At 36.9% G+C, this 21,390-nt stretch overlaps 1 protein-coding gene across 5 annotated transcripts in view; it reads right to left on the reverse strand.

Moving 5' to 3' along the window:
* Positions 1 to 21,390, reverse strand: part of HACE1 (HECT domain and ankyrin repeat containing E3 ubiquitin protein ligase 1) — a 104,544-nt gene that overhangs the window by 28,992 nt on the left and 54,162 nt on the right. For all 5 annotated transcript variants that reach the window (XM_070496759.1, XM_044757098.2, XM_070496761.1 and 2 more), the window contains 6 exons: positions 17,075 to 17,409; positions 16,497 to 16,565; positions 16,162 to 16,249; positions 2,454 to 2,565; positions 2,261 to 2,358; positions 1,997 to 2,084 (listed from right to left, as the gene is read on the reverse strand). In XM_070496759.1, coding sequence (XP_070352860.1) covers positions 1,997 to 2,084; positions 2,261 to 2,358; positions 2,454 to 2,565; positions 16,162 to 16,249; positions 16,497 to 16,565; positions 17,075 to 17,409 — 790 coding nt within the window. The remainder of the gene's footprint in view (positions 1 to 1,996; positions 2,085 to 2,260; positions 2,359 to 2,453; positions 2,566 to 16,161; positions 16,250 to 16,496; positions 16,566 to 17,074; positions 17,410 to 21,390) is intronic.

Consider the following 21,390-nt stretch of genomic DNA (forward strand, 5'->3'; position numbering starts at 1 on the left):
ACTGATGAACCAGCAAAGATTTCTGATGACTGAACCTTCCCTCCCTAGGGCTATGTACAATCCTTCTCTAAGTACTTTCTGGGAAATCTGGGTTAATAAAAAGGATAAGGAGAAATCAAAAGAAAAAAGAGGAAACAAATGGGGGAAAAAATCTTCAGGAAAGAAATAATAGTTTTTATCTTGAAAACTTGTTAAAAGAGAATATAAACTTTATGTTATATTTTAAGTTCAAAATAAAAGTAACTGTGACACTCCCATTGCCTCAGAAAAATCCTATTGCACAAGAAAATACCCTCTTCACAAAATAATAACAACAGCATCTAATATTTCTTTCTGCTTTCTGTGTGCTAGGCACTGGGCTAAGCATTTTTACACACCAGCTAATTGATTTCTCACTACATTACAAAACATAGGTTATCACCATTTTCAAACAAGGAAATTGAGACGGGAAAAGGTTAAATTTACTGGCCCATGATCACAGCAAAAAGAGGGGCAGAGCCAGGACTCACATCCAGTCTAACACCAAAGGCCAAACTCTTAGCCACTATGCTACACCACTTCTCTATAGTAACAACCTTAATTTGATTAGAAAGCAAGCTTTAAAGAAATTATTATAGACATTAGGTCTATCTAAACATTTCCCACATTCAAGAGTTCTTCATTTTATTTTACAAAAAGGATAAATCACAGTCTTTACGGTCTATGTGCTTCAACATCCCCGCTGCTATAAATTTGTAGTATGAAGAAGTATGTCAACTAACGATTCTACACCAAATCTGTTTTTCAGGTATGAAACTAAATAGCGTCAGAATATGGGACTATAAAGAAAAGAAATAAACCTAAAACATAACGCTCTACTGCCAAATCTTGCTTCAAGGATTAGTCCTAAATAAGTAAACTGAGTGTCTCATCAAACTTGGCATAAAATCACAAACACACAAAATTCACCTCAGAGTAAATAATCAGAGTTTACAGAGTTAAAGCAGGCAGTCCCACATTCCCAAATAAGTTCGAATACGCCAGGTGTGTCTGAGGAGCCCAGCCCGCAGGTGAGACGGGCAGCTCCCTGGCATCGCCCCCGCCCCCCTTAGACTCATCCTTCTTATTCAATGGAGATTTGCTGCTGGTTTGGTTGGATGCAGTCAGAAGCTACATTCATGAGCATTCTCTCCTTATAAAGAGAATTTAAACACTGGAAAAGAAAAGACCTTCAGGAAATAAAAGCAACTGTGCAAAGCATTTAAAAACGAAAATCCCACCTTCACTTGGATACGTCTCTATTAAGTTAGAGAACTCTCTACTACACCTTGCACGAATGAGGTGATGACCACGCATTTAGCCTGCACTATCACATTTCAGTTCTGTAGGTTGCAAGCACCATTTCAACAGAGTTCTTTAACCGTATTATATGGTTAAATAAGAGCTTTTTAGTTGCCAGGTCTTGTTGTTTTAAAAGAACTGAAAACTAAGTTACTATACATAAATAGATTCTAAGTTAAGATTTAACATCATGATTTCCAGACTTTGTTTTTTTATGACCAATACATTTTAAGACTTGAAAATTCAAATAGGGTTAGCAAACTTTAATTTTTCCAAACAAAGACTTGAATTTTTTTAATCCATCTACTAGCAGGATTTCACAAAAGGAAATTTTAACTCAAAAAAGTAGACTAAAGGACAATCCTTAAATTGATTAAATTCAGTTTTATTTTACAAAGGACTGATGAAAACTTCCTTGGGGCCAGCACTAGTCCCTGAGACAAGCAATTGATTAGAGGAAAGAACGTCAGACTGAGCCAGGTTCCACTCATGATCCTACCAATCACTAACTGTACTAACATCGACAAAAACTCGGAATTTATGTTTTCTCTTCTATAAAATGGAAATACCCCACCTAGCTCACAGGGCTACTATGGGAATCAAAGGATAAAATGCATCGAAGAAGTCTGAAAATGTGACAAGTCACAGAAAAAGTCATCTAGACTGTACGACTTACCATCAGCTGACTGGGTAAACAATGCATAATCGGGATTGACTATTTCATTAGACAGAATATCAAACCACTCACGCACAACACCTTGACCCTGAGTTCAAGAAAATAAAATTGAGTATCAACAGAAATATAAGGAGAAATTTTTTCCAAATAATAAAATTAAAATCATATTAAATTTTTTCCGTTATCAATTAAATATTAAAATTTATTCAAGTCCATTTCCATCTTTGATACAGTTATCTTAATAGCACTTATTTTTATACCCACCATGCCTTCTTCTCCATGGAACCGTACAGCAATTCCTTGCTTTAGCTTTGCACAGTTGGCTTTTGACACAACTTCACAGCTACTCCTAAAAATAGAATCTAAATATGTAGCATTGGTTAATTTTATATATTAAAATTTACAATAGCTAGTATTTTGTGCCTCACACACACATCAATTTCTCTGTTAAACATACCTCTGTGAACCAGCAGGATATCGTTTTCATTCACTGGCCTGTGCACCATGTCTGAATCCGGGTGTCCTGAATGCAAATGTTCATAGAACCATTCGCAGCGATCTTTAAATGGCTACCCCAGCAGATAACAATGAAATATGTTAGCAGTATTTCAGTCATCTAACTATCAGATTTACTTAAATACATGCTCAAGGCCCTCTCTACAAATAATTATTCTTAGATCTTTTAATAAACAGTTCTAGACAATGTTCTGACATTTCAACAACTATTCACAAAAGGGCAGATCTTAGTGGAAATACTCTTGACTACCTAGAGAGTGTTTTTAAAAATTCCCTACATTTTCAACAGAAAAGACTTCATAAATTAGGTTATATCTAGGATTTAATATCACATATGTAATTGAATACATTACTCTCAATTTCTTTTATAGTCAACAAGGCTTATAAGAATGAATTTCTACACCTAGAAAAATCATGTTCTATTTCATTTTTCATGAAAATAATCTTTTACACCTGACTTTATTCTTATTTCCATTCTTTGAATACATAGTATAAACCCTGAGTTTTTTTCTTTTTGTAATGCAAGTCCTAACTTAAGCTTTGACTGCTGAGGCATCCACCACAAGGAGGCATGCACTTCAAAGGCGACTACCTAGAATAAACACATTACCAGCCACATGACTAGATAAAGAGCCAGGCCACCTCCCACCTCTGACACTCCTTTTTCTCAGAAATTTTGGTTGACTTCAATAACTGACCATTGTGGCCACTTGTTTTCTCTCTTCTCATGCTTTAAATTCCTACTCTCATGTTTTAAATTCACCAATAAAGAGTGAACCCGCAAAACCCCAGGCCCCTACCCTCAACCCCAACAAAAGCAGAACCCCAGGCCCATGTGCTCTCTCTCTACCCATGACCTCCCTATGTGGCCCCAGGTGAGCTGTGTAATTCCCAGCTCCGGTAAGCAATAAACTTTTATTTTTTCAAAGTTTCCCGATGGTTATTACTGAAGGGTGTCTTACAGTCATAATAAGAACCACAAGGCTGGTTATTGATAGGTTGAGACTGACACACAACAACTGGCGTAGTCAGGGGGCCTGCACGACTGCCCTTGCAATTAACTAAGGGGAATGCTCTTTACCTGCCTGCAACTTGCTTACTAACTACCTAACCCAGGTGGGTAACACCACCTGGGAAAGAAGCACCACTTGCTGCAGGTCAGTCACGCTGCTATGTGCTTTCACACATTGCCTCTGTTGTGCGTTGCCTGCAGTCTCCAACCCAAAAGGTCATGGCTGCCAAAATAACCCAACCCAGAATAGCGAAATAGCCTTGCAACCGGAAACTAATGGCATCACCAGAGGGGAAATACAAGCGAGGCCTACAGTCCCTGTGTCACCACTTCACCCACTACTGTCATTCTTCATCCCCTGACCTGACGAGATATGTATCCAATCTCTGGCATGATGTTGCTCAAGAGTTACTGGACAAATACAAATGTCCTGAACATCTGGTGTCAGCACCTCCTAAGAACCCTGAGGAGGTACACCAGCTCCTTGATAAATGCAAAACGCCCTGGAAGGTGTGCATTTTGGGCTAGCGGAGGCAGACCCCACACCCAGAGAGGTCTCCTGGGATACCCTGGAAAGGAAAGTGGCCACCTATGAAGAGGGCTCACAGTCATTCAAAATTTTCTGGTAACAACACATAAAACTAAGGCTATAGGATAAAAACAACAAGTAGAAACTGAGATAAAAAACTATACCTTAAATAGAATTCAAACCATTCTTAAAGATTTTATGCAGCAGGAAGGAGAGAGGGGAACTAATTGGCTATTTTTTTTTCGTATTGGTCTGAAATGGGTTCTGAATTGTTACTTATGGCTGCTAAAATACCACAACTGACCAGTATCTCTAAAAACTCTAAAATCCATGACTCTCATAACATCCATCCGAGCGATATGCTCATTTCCTGAGATACCAGCTATCCCCCTGGCTTTCCCCTGAACAGAGAAGCAGCAGCAGCACACCTCCCAAGGTGGCCCTGCTACCAAGGGCAAAGATGACAGAGTTATCAAGGCCTCCAGCAAGGAGAAGAGGGAAAGGCAAAGGCCCCTAGAGCCACTGATACTCCCACCGGGGCCCTTCTTCTCTTCACTTGGATATTTATTGCCTAGTGCCATGGCCATCCTTCCATCACAGTGATCACTGTTAAGGCTCACAGTGAATGGAAAACACTAAGATGAAGCCGCCCATCTCCTTCTGCACAAAACTGGCATGGTCCAATGAGTTTATCATTTCCATGACCACAGGAACCCAATGACTCCGTTTCATTTCCAACCCTGAAGAGGCTCCATTGGACCTGGAGTCCAGAGAGAATTATTTCCACAGGGTACTCCCCCTAATTACAGGGTAACACTACAACATTTTATTGAGACTGCCAAAACCATCCCAAAGATACTAAAACTTCTGGGAAAAAACTTACATTCTTTCTCCGCCCCATGAAAGTGTAAATCTTACCATGTCTTTGAAATGTAAACACCCCAGGAGGTAACTAAAATTCTGTCCACAATCACCTGAGACTGAAGGAAAAAAAGGTGGGGAAAGAAGCCTTTTAAAATACAAAATGCTATAAAAGCTCTCTTGCCCAAAATCTAGTCCACAGCCTCCTTAAGATTATTTGTCAGGAGAAATACAAATCTTAAAAGTCTTCTCAACAAACATTAGTAAAAAGCTTTAGTCACTGAAGCGAGTAACCTTACTTGTTACATCTGCCAATGTGAATTCAACCATTATTTATAAACTTGTGAGTCTTATACTGTTGTACCTGATTTGTGGCTAAAATTTTGGAACAAAAGCTAGAAGGTCTCTGTGTCTATCTGGATGTTTATGTATGTCTATGGATGTATGTTATATATATGTGACTTTTTTCTCTCTCTACCTCCAGTAATTTTGGTATTGCCAAAATTAATTTGTAAAAGAGCTCCGTTTAACTGGCTTAAAAATAAACAGTTATGAATTCAGTATTTCTAAAACTCAGAAATACAGAAACTAATCCAAATGTTTTTCAAGTTCACACAATTTGGGATAATCTTTGGTAAATAAAAGCTAGTTTAAGTTTGGTTTAATTAAAATAGGTATGTCTTCAGAGTTATCATCAAATGTAATGCAAATAAACAACTTTTAATCCACCTGGGTTTACTAGTCAAACAAATTCATGTTATCTCTACCACAAAACTTATCAGCAAGAAAAGTAGCTTGTGATGATAGCTGACTTTTTCTACTGTCTAATGAAGTTTTCATGGGTAGTCTAAACATAATTGTTGGGAGGAAGTGATTTAGAAAGACGTAAGTGGGACAAGAGGTCTCAGGTGAACTTTTCAGCAATAATTATATGTTACGGTATGTCTACTTAAAATAGTTTCCCAAATCTTTGGTAACTTCCACCCTTTGAATTTTGCTAAGTTAAATTAAATTATAAAAATCCACTGAATGTCTAGATCATTTCCAAATAAGATAAAATACTGAAACACTAATTGCTAAACAAGTCTATCTACTTTTGCCCTCTTATGACAGAGGAACTAAAGATGTTCGGCTCTATTAGTAGCTATGTCTTGTGCCACGCTGAAAAATCATTCTATAACGAAATGTATGTTTCAAGAAATTATGAAATGTATTCATAAATTTGCCAATCTAAAGAATGCTGGTCTAACAGACGGTTCACAATTGCTTACTTCTTACTTTTCACTAGAAATTCAGGTTTCTAAGGGTTAAAACTTCTAACTAATGTATGTAATTAAAGCTACTAGAAATAATAATGGAAATACCTCTGTATGCAAGGAAAGTAGGATGCATTTTTGGCTAAGAGAAGGTATGAGGTATGGAGATGCATTTTTGTTAAAGGTAAAAAGAAAACAAATTTATCCCAAAATAAAACTCGTTTTTTTTAGAACAGAAAAGAGGAAAATAAAGGACAAAACTGCATAGAAAGTTGGGAAGAAAGAGAAAGATAGAATTTTACCTTGGATGGTCAAGTTGGCTAAAATCAAATTGTTATTATAAGAGGTAAGCTTTAATATCAACAGTATGCTTTTCTTTTAGAAAAGAACAGTAATTTTCTTTCATTTGATAAAAGGACAAAGTTTTCTTGGAGTATTGATCTGCTTCTGAAAAGAGATTATGAAAAGTTTTTCTTTACCTTCAAAGTAATTTGTCTAGAAAGCAAAGATTTTGTGTTTCATCAAAATAATTTCTTGTGCTTCATGGTGTCTTAATCAGGTCTTTGATTACTTAACAAAACAGAGTCTTCTTAATATTAAGAGAGCTAAGTTTTGCTTACAACTTGATATTTGCCTTTAAAATCTTTTGTCACTTTGGTTAAGTAAATAATTAAGCATTGTTTCATAAAGATCTGTGATCCTATTTAGTCAAGTGAAGTGTCCAAAACCTTTCAACAGTTTTGACAAACTTCCCAAAATCAAATTCCAAACTAAGTCTTTTCTTTTTTTTGCTGGGAAAGATTTGCCCTGAGCTAACAGCTGTTGCCAATCTTCCTCTTTATTTTTTTCCTCCCCAAAGCCCCAGTACATAGTTGTATATTCTAGTTGTATGCCCTTCTAGTTCTTCTATGTGAGCTGCTCCACAGCATGACTACTGACTGACAAGTGGTGTGGTTCCGCACCCGGGAACTGAACCCAGGCCACCAAAGCGGGGCGTGCCAAACTTTAACCACTAGGCCAACAGGGCTGGCGCCAAATGAAGTCTTTTTGACCTGGAAGTAACTCTGGGATTTTCCAAAGGCCTCCTAGAACATCTCAAAAGATTTGTTCTCTCTTCTTATAAAAAAAGAGACATTTATTAACCTTATATGATATGTTAAGTTACATGAGGAGCACTGTCAAATAAGAAATAATGTTAAACCTTCTTTATGGATATCCCTGTATGGATATGTATTATTAACATAAGTGTTCCAAACATTATATGAAATTCCTAAAAATCTGTTGTAAATTGTTATCAGTCTTAATTCCAGCTACCTTAAAATGTTGTGTGCCACAGAAATAACCAAATTTCCTTGTGAGCTGCATTATAATGAACTCTCATCAGATCTTAACCATGGGCATTTTTAAATCTTTTGTCATTTACAGACAGTTACTGTTTTACACTGATGCTTTCGCTAAAGTGCTTCACCTTTAAGGAGATTCATGGAAAGGACTCTGAGAAGTACAGGTTTCTGGTAACTTTCAGGTCATACCACTAACCTAAGAATTTATAGAACTCTACAGAAAAACTGGATTCATAAAACTGCTAACCAAAGTTAAGATCAAGAATTAATTACATAGGATTTAATGAACTGATGAGGATAATTATAATCTTTTATGACTTTTGTTTGAACCATTGCTGGTTCTTTAATCTTTCGTTTTCCAGAGTTAAGGAAGTTTTTTCTCTTAAGCTAGTTATGACTTACAGCAATTTGGTAAAGTATACCTCTGTGAACAAAGATGAAGCAATTACTTTTTTCTTCCTACCTGATCCTTACAGAATTTGGAAACTCTCAGTGAATATTCTTATATTTTCATGGCAATATGGTTACTTACGTAAGTTCAATAAGAATCTATTCTTCTTGTAATAGGACACAATTGGAAACCTGGTTATATTACCAAAGCTTTAACTGGAACGTCACATTTGAGAGAGAGTCAGATATAACCAGGTAACTTTAAGGAACTGAGGATGACTTTCTGGAGCCAATAAAGCCGCTTGGTACCTTGCTTACAGGGTTCCCAGCAGCCTTATCAGGTGAGTAAGGAAGGTCAGTTCCCGGCAGGCCCAAGAATCTCCGGATATTTTAGGGACCTCGAGAAAAGAGGAATTCACTCAAATCTGTAAGTATTGCAGGCAAAGTCTGATGTCGAGTCCTTGGCTTGACTTCCTAGCCTTGAGAGGCTTTTAAAAGTTCAATTTGAGATTCCTTAGGAAAAGTCCCAGCAAAGTAAACTTAAAAGAGTCTATATGGTCAATTACTATTCCTGCTGCTCTTATGTAAATAACCAGGCCAAGTTTAATGAGACTAGACTTATTTTGAAAACAAATTAGTCTTGTTTTGATTATCTCTGATAGAAATGAGAGTGATTATGGAGAGAAAAAATTACATTTCAGTAATACACCTTTGTGGATATCAGATTCTAGTGCTGTTAATTGTCTTTGAGGTTCTGTTTTCTACCTGTAAAGTGGACTGGATCCTAAATTCTTCTAGTTTCCTCCAACATTTGGCTACAACTTTCCAAACCAACATTTCCAATTTTTCTCCCACTCTCTGACTTGGCATCATTGAGAACTAAAACTGCCTTTTCCCCAAAGTCACACAAGCTAAAATAGGACAACTTGATATAAACTTTAGAGGAATCACCACAACAGCTCATATACTGACACTCTTCATGCCTGTTGCTGTGCGGGCCACTCAAAAAGCTTACTTGAACACCCAATGGCATGATCAGACACATTAAAACTGTAAAGATGCTTTGAGCCTAACATCTAAAAGTCTTAACTGGCTGCCCTCAGGACTTATATTGGGTTTACAATTCACTTCAACCATTAACCTTTGTTTTTCCACTGAAATGCCTCTTATTAAATACCTGATTTCTCACACAGTATAGGCCTAACTTCGGGAGCCCAACTGCAGGACTGCCTCCTGAAATGAAATACAACTGTTTAACTGAACTGACCTATTTTCATGGCTGGATGCTTCAAGTTTGGGACAACGGTTACAGACTGGATTTCAGACTACTGCTTGTATAATTATTATAGGACTTGCTACTATAATTCTATTTAGATGTGTACTTTCCGGGTTACAACATGCCCTACCCCTGACTTTCAGCTTATCAGGTAGGCAGTTAATGTCCTCATCACTGGCTGATGCGCTGGTATCACAGGATGGATTGTAGTGTAAACCCTAACAGGTGCTGTTCTTTTTCTTTTTTTGTAACACAAGTGCCTGACTTAAGCTTTACTTGCTGAGGCATCCACTTTAAAGATGTATCCAAGTCAAAGAGGCACCCACTTCAAAGACTGCTATCTCAAATAACACATTGTCAGCCACTGACTAAAGAGCCAGGCCACCTCCTCACACTGAAGCTCCTTTTTTTCAGAGATTTTGGTCGATTTCAATCACTGAGCATTTTGGCCACTTGTTTTTTTCTCTTCCCACCTTTACATTCCCACTCATGTTTTAAACTCACCAATAAAGGGTGAGCCCGCAAAACCCGAGGCCTCATGCCTGACCCCAATTAAAGCAGAACCCCAGGCCCGCTCTCTCTACCTTGCTATATGACCCCAGGTGTGCTGTGTAATTTCCAGGTCCTGTAGGTAATAAACATTTATTTTTTCAAAGTTTCCTGATGGTTACTGCTACAGGGCATCATAATAAGAACCACATCATAAGAAGAACCGCAATCATAATAAGAACCAGAAGGGCTGGTCCATCCACAACAATGGTTATTGATAGGATGACACTGAGATACAACAGAATATATGCAGCAACCAGAAGGAATTTGTTTCCCTTTTTTCTCCCCTTCCTCCACCCTAAAACTGAAGAACAAGATCTCTTGAATGATAAAGAAAATCTCTACCTTTTGTCCATCTACCAGATATGCAAACTGCAAGTGATTTGTAATTTTTATGATCAATCAGTATTACTGAGCACCTAGTATGTGCCAACACTGCAGGTACATAAGAGCTGTGAAATCTCAATTTCGTTGCCAAAAACTGTTTAATACAGTTAAAGAGATTAGATTAACATAGAATAATACAATACATATATAATATCAAGTTCTAAATAGTGAGGTGCAGACTACAGTGCACTAAGAATTTAGAGAGAGTGCAGATGAGTGGAGTACAGGACTTACACATGGGTAGGACTTGCTCAAGCAGGAAGGAAAGAGAGCACACCAGGCTAAGGGAGACAAGGAAGAAGGCACAGCAGGAGAAACTGTGTCTCTCTGGAGGATGAAGTGAAGGCACTGGCATAACCAGAGTCCTATTCCTACACATACTGAAGGAAATAAGTTTGTATAAATAAACTGAGGACATAATTATGGATCCTGAGAATCAAGTAAAAGATACAGAGGCCACTGTGGAAATTTGGTCAGAGGAATAACACGATAAACGCAGTAATTAAAATGAGTATAAAGGGAGACCATCTAGGCAGCAGTTGACATAACAGGCATTGAGTGACAAGGTCCAGGTCTGGTAGGAAAAAGGGACAATAAAGTAAAACTGAAAGACATTACTACTTTGAATAAAGATGAAAAGTAAGAGAATCTCTAGGGATAGAACTTAACAGGAAAATCCTCCCCTCACAATCTACCCCTACACTCCTAGAAGGCACTGGTGGAAAGATAACGAATGAGGTTATATATTCTGAATTTAAGATTATTTGGAATGTAACTACTAAGGGCTAGAAATAAATACTGGAATGTGCTGCAGTTGAGACACTGCAAATAGTCACAAAAAAGGTGAAGTTAGAGATAAGGTAAGGTTCCTGGTTCAAGAGATTAAAGATACAGGGAACACCCCCAAGAATGGAGAAGTATGATCACAGGTCAGAATTGAGAATTTACTTAGCAAATGATACACAAAGCTAGAAAAGTCAAAGGAGAACCAGAATGGTGCAATACCACAAAAGCCAAGAGTTTCAAGAGAGAAATATGATCAATATCCAACATCACAAAGAGGTTATCTTTCAGGCAGTTTTTAGGACACCAGTACATTTCTTCATCTGAGCTAAACTAAGTATTAGAGACTTAAACATCACTTTTTATTAATTCTTAATAAAAATATTATTCTTATAAAGATAACTGGTGAGAAATTAACTTTTTTTTTTTGGCAGGGGAACATTCACTCTAAACTAAGATCTGTTGCCAATCTTCCTCCTTCTTTCGCCCCCGACCCCCAGATCTCCAGTACATAGTTGTGTATAACTGTATCTTCTTCCAGTTCTTCTATGTGAGCCACCACCACAGCACGGCTACTGACCGATGAGTGGTGTGGTTCTGAGCCCAGGAAGCAAACCCAGGCCATCAAAGCAGAGCACGCCAAACTTTAAGCGCTAGGCAATCAGGACTGGCTCAACTTCTGCCTTTTAATATCTGCTCTTTCAGTAAGAAAAGAGTAAATGTTCCCTTTTTAAAAGTTAACTGTAGTAATTTAACAAATGTATAATGTTGTTCATACTTCTAGTAGTCTTTCACATTTGGAATAAAGCACTGCTGTTATTATATACAGTACTGGGGATATAAATTGAATATTTCATTTTTAATAAACAGACTAGAATGTAAAGTACTTGAAATTTTAATGTTGATTATTTCTAAAACTTTGGTAAAAGAGGAGGGAAAATAACACTACACAGAAATAAAGTATTTAAGAATGGGCTTTGAAGTTTGATATACATGGTCTGAAATGCTGCTTCTGTCGCTACTAGGTTTGTGACCTTAGGGAAATTACTAATCCTCCCAGAAGTTTAGTTTTCCCCACCTGTAAAGTACAGAAATAATACCCACTTCAAGGGCTAATTGTGAGGATTAAATGAAACAATACAAATACAGAACATAATAATGATAATTATAATCATAAAGTAGCTAATGCTTATGCACCTATAAGCCAGGTACTGTTTTAAGCACTTCACGTGCGTTTTCACATGTAATCCTGACAACACTACAAGAAAAAGGGACTCTTATTATCCCCATTTCACAGAGGAGAAAATTGCAGCACCAAGAGGTTAAGTAACTTGTGAAAATACTCAACATCTAGAACACTCAATAAATAGGTGCTGTCCTTATATTACTCATAACAATGTTAAAATTATTGGACTAAATGTTTAAAATGACAGTAAACTTACTTGCCATTATAAGATATTAAATGTTAAACTATATCCTTTATCTATAAAATGTGAACCAAGAAACAAAAGGAAACGGTAATTTTTTAAAAATAATTCAAATGGAACAGTAAAGGTACAAAATGCCAGCCTTCAAAAGCTACTAAGATATCTATAAGATAAAAACATCCACACACATAACAGGGGGTTGGCCCGGTGGTGTAGTGGTTAAGTTCAACGCTCTCCACTTTGGTGGACCAGGTTCGCAGGTTTGGATCCTGGACATGGACCCACACCACTCATCAGCCATACTGTGGCGGCAACCCACATATAAAAGTGGAGGAAAACTGACACAAATGTTACCTCAGGGATAACCTTCCTCAAACAAAAAAAGAGGAAGATAGGCAAGAGGCGTTAGGCCAGGGCTAATCTTTCCCGGCAAAAAAAAACACAAACAAAAGATCATCCCACACAAATATATATACACTTACAAAGCCAAAGGGCACATGGTTGTATGCAACCTTTCTGAGTACCTGCATTTCCATAAAATAATTTACAAAACAGGACTGATTACAGAGGTCTCTCCCTCTAACTATAGCCTACATGAAAACCAACAGAACAAGAAGTCAACCCCTTAGCAGAGGTAGTTTTTGTTTTTACTGGTTTTGGTGGGTTTTTTTTTTTATGATACAGCCCCCAAGTTATAGAAAATTTCTAAGAACAGTAGTATACAAAGTTTTTTTTCCTGATGTGAGAGTAAGTTGCCAACATGATGTCCAGTCACCCCTAAATATTTCAGTGTGTGTTTCCTACAAATAAAAGAATTCTCCTACATAACCAGATAACCACCATCAAAATCAGGAAATTAACAATGATACAGTATTACGTCTAATCCTTAGATCCATTTCAAGTCCGCCAGTTTCCTAATAACGTCCTTTATAGTACCATGACTCATGAATTGCATTTAGTTGTCCTGTCTCTTTCACTCTGGCACAGTTCTTCACTGTTTTCCTAATTTTCATGATCTTGATACTTTTAAAGATTGCAAGTCAGTTATTTTGTAGAATGTCCCTCAATTGGACTTAGTCTGATGTTTTCTCATGACTAAATTCAGGGTGTGCATCTTTGGCAGGAATACCAAGGAAGTGACGCCATGTTCTTCTCAGTGCATCCTATCAGCTGGCACACCAATATGTCTGCTTTGACCACTGCCCAGCTTCTCCACCGTAAAGTTCCTTTTGAATCTTTGTAACTAGTAAGTGTTCTGTGGGGAGATACTTTGAGACTGTAAAAATATCCCATCCCTCATCAAATTTTCCATTCATTCATTAATTTTTTCAGTACTGTTCTGATTTTATTTATAATATTTTTCCATCATTATTTATGTTTATGTTTGAATTGATCCAGATTTGGCCAGTAGAGTCCATTCAAGCTAGTTCTGAGTCATTTTGACATAACCCCATCAATCTTTGAAGAACTTTCTTGCACAATAAGATGTTCCAAGCTCATCTTGTACTTTCCCTGACCCAGCCCTGAAATTAGCCACTTCTCCAATGAGCCCTGGTTCGTTGAGAATGGTATTGAGAGACCAAGAACTGGGTGCCAGGTTTGCTCTATCTATCTACAATGAAAACTGTAAGTTCACACTGATTTCTCCAATTCCTCTCCAATAGCACTGGTTCATTCTATTCTCCTCCATTTTGTAAGTCCTTTCTCCAACGGTGAGAAACTAGGCAGCCATTATCTTTACTATACTTTCTTATTTGATCAACCACCCCACTCTGTATATAACTAATTTCCTGTCACCGACCTGGACCTTTACTGCATGGATGCCCTGGCCCCCACTCGGGCTCTGTCAAACTAGTCTGCGCAATTGTCACTGTCTTCCACATCAGACATCCTCCACATGCCGCTGCAACTCACACACTCCATGCTGAGCCCCTCTTCTACACAGACACTCTCTTTACCACGCCCAACCTCCAAAACCCCATGCTGGGCCACATCTATACACAACACCTTCCTCACCCCGGTCAGGCAACAAAATCCCCTCTGTGGGTCAAAAACGTGGATAGCTAACACAGATGCTTTTTGACTTAATTGTTCAGGAAGGGAAGAGGGAAAAGGAAGTGAAAAGCAGAGATAATAATAAAAATAGCAAACTACTTCTTTCAAAAACTAAAAGTTTCTTTCATCTATAATCTCATTTGTCCTAGAATGGAGTCACATAGCACAGGTGAAGAAAATGAACTTAAGAACCAGATGAACTTTTAAATTCTGGTTCTCCTACTTAGTAGCTAAATGACTTAAACAAGTTACTTAACCTCTTCAGCTTCAGTAGAAGAGTACTCATCTCACATGACTGCTAGGAAAATAAAAGAATCCACGTAAAGCAAGTCTACAGTACCTGACCTAAAGTTAGCATTCAGTAAATGTAAGTTATTATTAATACCTTCTCTTTTACATCATTATTAAACAGATGTCAAAAAAGACCTATATACACGTATATAATTTTACAGGAATTAGTTCTTAGCTTTCTTTAGATTCTGAAAGGGTCGGTGTCCCTAAAGACATTTTAAAACACCTATCACATTTATCTTATGACTACTAACCAAACCATAGCCTCCAGTCTAGCCTAATTTCTGATAAATTACTTTCTAAAATTTTGCCGGGATCATTCATGTCATTCTCCTGAAGCAAAGCTGTCAGTGGCTCCTGACAGTCTAGCAAACAAAGAAGATTTTCCAATATGGCAGTCGAGGAAGGCTCAACACAGTATGAGTGCAACCTACCTTTCCAGAATCATCTCTCATTCCTCACCGACAGAAAATTTGTGCTTCAACCACTGTAGTTTTATACAGTTTTCCATCTACGTGCCCTGGCCCAAACGTAGGCTAGAATGCTCACCTTCCCCATTTACTCGCATCAAAATTTAGCATGTTTTAAAAGGTCCAGCTTAAAATCCACCTCCTGTTTGAAATTTCCCTTGACTACAGCAGCCAGAAGCAAGTTCTTTCACCCTTAAACTCCTAAAGAACCAGGTAATACTGTAATCACTATTGTATAGGTACATTTATTATCTCTCCTGATAGACTGAATTAAGATCCACTTGGAGAAAGGACTTATGCTTTCTATCTCCAAAACGACTCCCAATTGTAGAACACATATACCAGTCACTACTTAACACTTATTCTTCACCATAGTTTTATGAGGTTGGGGTCATTACCTCTATTTTATAGATGAAGAATCTAAGGCTCAAGGATGTTGGAAATGTGCCCAAAGTGACAGAACTGGTAAGGAGCAAAACAAGCTTTTCCCCAGCATGTTTCATGAAACATGAGATATGTGGAATGAACCCTGGTGGGGGAAAGCTTCTTGGATCAAATAAGTTTGGAGGATTAACAAAGTTAAATCACTATTTTTATCAAGGTGCTTCTCAAAGCCTTTACCCAGCTGCTGATATGCTTTATAAATTCCCAACAGGACACATGTCACATTTCTCAAATCTATTTGGGGACAAAATTCTCTTTCCATGGACCACCAGCTTTATAGGACTAGTATTCCATAAAACTCCTTCCAGGAAATGTGGCAACATGTTCTGTTGTCTTTGCACAAGCCTTGTACATAGTAGGCACACAATACACGCTTTTTCAAGAACAAAGATTACTCCTCATAGTAAAGTAACAGACTAATGTGCTTCCACATACTAAAGTAAAGAAAAAAGGTGATTTCACTACTCCCATAGCAGGAGGTCTCAAGTATAATAATTACTTCACTAAACAGTACTCAAATTAAGAAAATTAATTCTCTTCAGACAGACTAAAAACGACATTAAGAGAAATTTCTACCTGTGCTTTTATGATATGCATGAATCTTGACATCAATTCAGGACATTCAAGAAGAAAGTGAAAGTGGTCAAATATAATTTTGGGATTTCTAAAAGAAAAATATATTTTGTTTAAATGTACAGGAAGGATGAGTAGCATTAAGTGAAACGCAAATTCAGATATACAGACACTGAAACAGAAGAAAAACACATATTAATCCACATCTACTATACTTTCTCTTGTCATTGAACATTTTTGATTAGCAACAGAAGTAACATTTTTTCTGTTGACACGAAAACTATAAATGAAGAAAGAAAAGGCTAAAAGTGCAGTCCATGAGTCAGAGAAAGCCTTACCTGTTAACAAAGCATTTTAAAACTTCATCATGTTTGCAGACAAATTCAATGAAACGGGGTGAAGTCATTCTGTAGGGGGTAAAAGACAATCAGAAAATATAGAGACAAGTTGGCAATCTATCAATTTGATAACTATGTATTGAACTGGACTGGCTTCTAGAGGAAAAAAAGAACATGGGTTTGGATCATCTTTATAAATTTAGGAAACTGAGGCATGTCTAGCCAATTTATAACATGTAAAAATATACATAATAACTTTTCATTAACAGATGATATAAACAAGTGACTTTTTAAAAACCTTGAGATTTTAAGCATCTCTGCTCTACACATTTCAAATACATAATTAAGTGATCCTATACAAACTGACAATCACCATTCTGTATGTTAATAACTTATAAAATGGTTAAAACTCAATTATTCTGTACTAATTCTAGAGTAGTACAACGAGTATCCTAAAACAAGATCAGAACAGAACCTAAAGTCAACAAATTATTATTTGTTGTGACCAAAATTACAAAAAAAATCATAGCTTTTCTTCACCTATCAGAGAAGGAAATAATAAGCAGAAACCTTCTTACCCTGGAGGCATCTGACAAGAACAGCACATGTAAAAAGCTTGAATGACAGCACTTAGCCGGTTGGCTGTCATGGAAATCACATCCTGACAGTCTGCACTGGCTTCCTGCTTCCCTCCAAGACCATCTGGTTTAGATTCCCCTGTGCCAGGGGATAGATTTTCATAGCTCCCGGCCCCTGGAGGTTCAAATGGAGGAATGGAAGCACCATCTTGATCTTGGCCTTTCTGTTTCAGTAAAATAGAGGTGATATCCGTCGAGTCCTTTTTGTTTTTCATCAATTCTGTAGCTATTAAAACTAGCCACTCATCTAATGAGTGCCAAAGCAATTCAAGAGGCTAAGAGAAAAAGAAAAGTGTTTTTCAAACATCATTCTTAAACTCCAGGATAAAAAACCCACACAGCCAAATAAATATTATAAAAGAGAAGATGTACTCCAGATACTTCTGTTTTCCCCAAGTTTATGGGACAGTAATGCCTAAAGGTAAGTAACAAAAACATATGAATGTCATATAAATGACAATTTCTTTATTTATAGCAAAAATTTAATTTGCATTTATTTATTCCTTGGAATAAACTGGGAAAACTAAAATCTAACAAAAAAATTTATAAGCAATCTTTCTTCTTTTAGAAATTTTCAAATATTTAGTTTTAAAAGTATACATCTCTTTTACGTATACATCCCCCTAACCTTTATGGTATTAATGTTGTGTCAACAATTTTCAATTACAGCTTTTTCCAATTAAAGAAATGAGAATTCCTAAAAAGCCTAATAAACAGCTTGGTTTACTGGACTCTTTTCTTTACATGTAATTCCTAGAACTCTGGAAACTTATAAGAAATTTTAAAATATGATGATTTTATATATACACGCACACTCACATATATATACACACTTACCCACACATACAAAATCCATCTCTAATGACTGGTAACTATCAAATACTGACTAGCAAATTCTTAATTCCAGGTCAAGATTAACAGCTTAAAAAAGAAAAAGGAGGGGAGAGAGTAAATTGTTTCTTATTTCTACACTATTTAAAATATTCCACCATTTGAGAATAAATGTCTTTTGTAAATTAACAGCAAATAGAATTTTATTTTTTAAATATTATGGGATCACAAATGTTACAACAGGACTAAGTACAAGAGAAGATGAAATATATACATCATCTCTGATAATTATAGTTTATAACACAAGCAGAAATATAAATGCCCAACTACTTTTAAAAGACCTGATAACGGGATCTAATGTACAGCACTGTGACTATAGTTATCAATATTGTACTGTATACTTGAAAGTTGCTATGAGAGTAAAGCTTTAATGTTCTCACTATAACAATAACAAATAGCAATTATGTGAGGTAAAGGATGTGTTAACTAACCTTACCGCAGTAAACACTTCACAATATAAATATGAATCAAATCACCACATTGTACACCTTAAACTTACACAATGTTACATGTCAATTATATCTTAATAAAGTTGGGGGGAAAAAAGACCTGCTAGAACATTTTTAATCCCAAATAAAGATTAACAGTTAAGAGGGACAGTGGTAAAACGGTCCTTCATTGCTACACTATTTTATTAAACATTCCTATTGAAAATGATAAATTGTCATTCTGCAAATGAATGTAGAAGTTAATCTTGATTCTTATATGATCACAGAATGCTACAAACTGGACCATACGCTTCAGAAAGACCTATCCTTACAATATTTCAACTAAAAGAAATAATCTTCTTTCAAATACCACTATGGAAGGAGATTACACAACCATATTTGAAAATTTAGCAAGAAACTAATTACACCCTGAGCTGGAATGAGCACCGCTCTCCCCACAAAGAGGGCTTTTCCATGGTTAGGCACAGCAGTGGGAAGATTCAGGGTCCCCGAGCTGCTCAGGGGAAAGGCAAGAAACACCAGCTTCCATAAATACTGACATGACACCTTCACATCTTAATTCTAATCATGATCCAAGTTTGAGTCTATGGTTTCTCTTCATGAGCAAAACAGTAAACCTGCTATAAAAGATGAAAAAGAATTTTTTTTTTTGAGGAAGATTAGCCCTGAGCTAACATCTGCTGCCAATCCTCCTCTTTTTGCTGAGGAGGACTGGCTCTGAGCTAAGATCCATGCCCATCTTCCTCTACTTAATATGTGGGACGCCTACCACAGCATCGCGTGACAAGCGGTGCCATGTCCCCACCGGGGATCCGAACCGGCGGACACCAGGCCACTGAAGAAGAAGGTGAGCACTTAACCACTGCGCCACCAGGCCGGCCCCAAAAAAGAACTTTCTATGTCAGCAAAACTATTTAGCTTTACCTCAGAAAATGAACTTCCAAAACAGAAAGAACAGGTGGTTATGTAAAAATGCTTGAAACAAAAGAAAAAAGGAATAATTGGTCTCCAAACAAGTAGGGCTAAAACCTAGAAAATCAACAGCCTAGGTGGAGATGAAGTCTAGGGCAGGAAATGACGCCTGCTGCTTACGCAGATGAGAGCAGAGCCTGAACCTACGACACTCCTATTTTCAAGTCCTAAAGTGCGCAAAAATTAAAGGCGAATTGTGAATACTCTAGAAATAACATCAAAAAAAACCTCAGATCTGTGGGCCGGCCCAGTAGCACAGCGGTTAAGTTCGCACGTTCTGCTTCAGTGGCCCAGGGTTTGCCAGTTCGGATCCCGGGTGCGAACATGGCATCACTTAGCAAAAGCCATGCTGTGGTAGGTGTCCCACATATAAAGTAGAGGAAGATGGGCATGGATCTTAGCTCAGGGCCAATCTTCCTCAGCAAAAAGAGGAAGATTGGCAGTAATTAGCTCAGGGCTAATCTTCCTCAAAAAATAAAAAAAGAAATAATAAAACCTCAGATCTGTGTAAAATGATAGTGATGATAAAGATACGAAAAAGCTAGAAAGAGTCTTCAATAAAGGAACACAGCGAAGACTTAGAAGAGAACGAGGAAAAAAAAGAAGAGAAGTAGTAAGTCATCTTAGGCCTTCTTTACTTTTCTCTTTTTCACACTTTTTCTTTCTTCATTTATGCATGCACTAAAACTTAATCCCAACCTTGAGGTATTTTTACCTAGACAATTGTCTCTTTGAAGGTTTGTTCAGAAAATTCATTCCTCAATACCAAAAAGAATACTGTGAAAATAACTTTAATTTCTAACTGTGGCAGCCACAGACAAAAAAGACTAAATTTTAAAAATCAAAAATAAACCAAAGAAAACCATATCTATTATGCTTTCTATATCCATAAATAATAATGATAAAATATTAGATAAGATACAAAGCACTGTACATATGAATTGTTACTAAAATATGAGTCAACGACTACAGAAAATATCAGTAGGCTTCTTGGCACGGTGAAAATCTTGCCTCATTTCACATTATTGAGTGATCTTTACCACAGAATCATATTCTACATCAAGTAACAAGCATATGAAAATCATACATGATTTTTCAAAACATTTCAAGTTATATTTCAAAGCTATAATATATAATCCCAAACTTGGACAAACAAAAAAAATTTTAAGATCCATGTGCCAAAGTGAGATACAAATTGAACAGGAAACCATTACTAACTTAAGTTCATAAGAGTATCTTGAAATCCAGTTAGTCTGACTATTTTCAACTTGATAAAGTCAAATGTCACAACTCGAAAGATAAGATCTCAAAGTTAAAAGTTTCTCAATCTTCCTTGGCTTCCAAATTTTCCCAGTTAAGTTCTATGAAACTGTTGAGAAAGATTTCTTAATATTCACAACAAAAGAGCCTATCAAGCATCAGGAAGCCTAAACTGTCTTCCCCAGCTCACACCATGCTACCTTCTCCTTCAGAAGCTCCCCTGGCCCCAAGGCACTAGATAAGACACTGAAAAAATGGCTAAGTGTTAAGATTAACTTAAAGGATTTCTAAGACAAATCAGAAAACTACCAACAGGATGTTAAACAATTTTATCTACTAAAAACACATGGCCTATAAACCCACTCATTCTTAATGGAAAACCCATTAGTTAATCCTAACAATAAAGTGACATGTTAGAGTACCTAGTGAACAAAATGCAAAGTAGGGACCAATTGTTACCTTAGACAAAATGTGGTAAAAGTTAAAATGGTATTTCCAGTCTAACATTGCAGCAACTCAGCAAACAGTTAAGACTTTTACAACTTGAGTCACCCTACAATGAACGGAAGACCTTATATACATGGATGACAATGTAGTTTCTATTTTATCCTTATTAAGTAGAAGGGCAGAACATTCTGCCATCTTCCAAAGAGTCCACATTTAATTCATAAAATTAGATGGAAA

The sequence above is a fragment of the Equus asinus genome, chromosome 24 (genome assembly GCF_041296235.1).
Source record: "Equus asinus isolate D_3611 breed Donkey chromosome 24, EquAss-T2T_v2, whole genome shotgun sequence".
Classification (NCBI taxonomy): domain Eukaryota; kingdom Metazoa; phylum Chordata; class Mammalia; order Perissodactyla; family Equidae; genus Equus; species Equus asinus.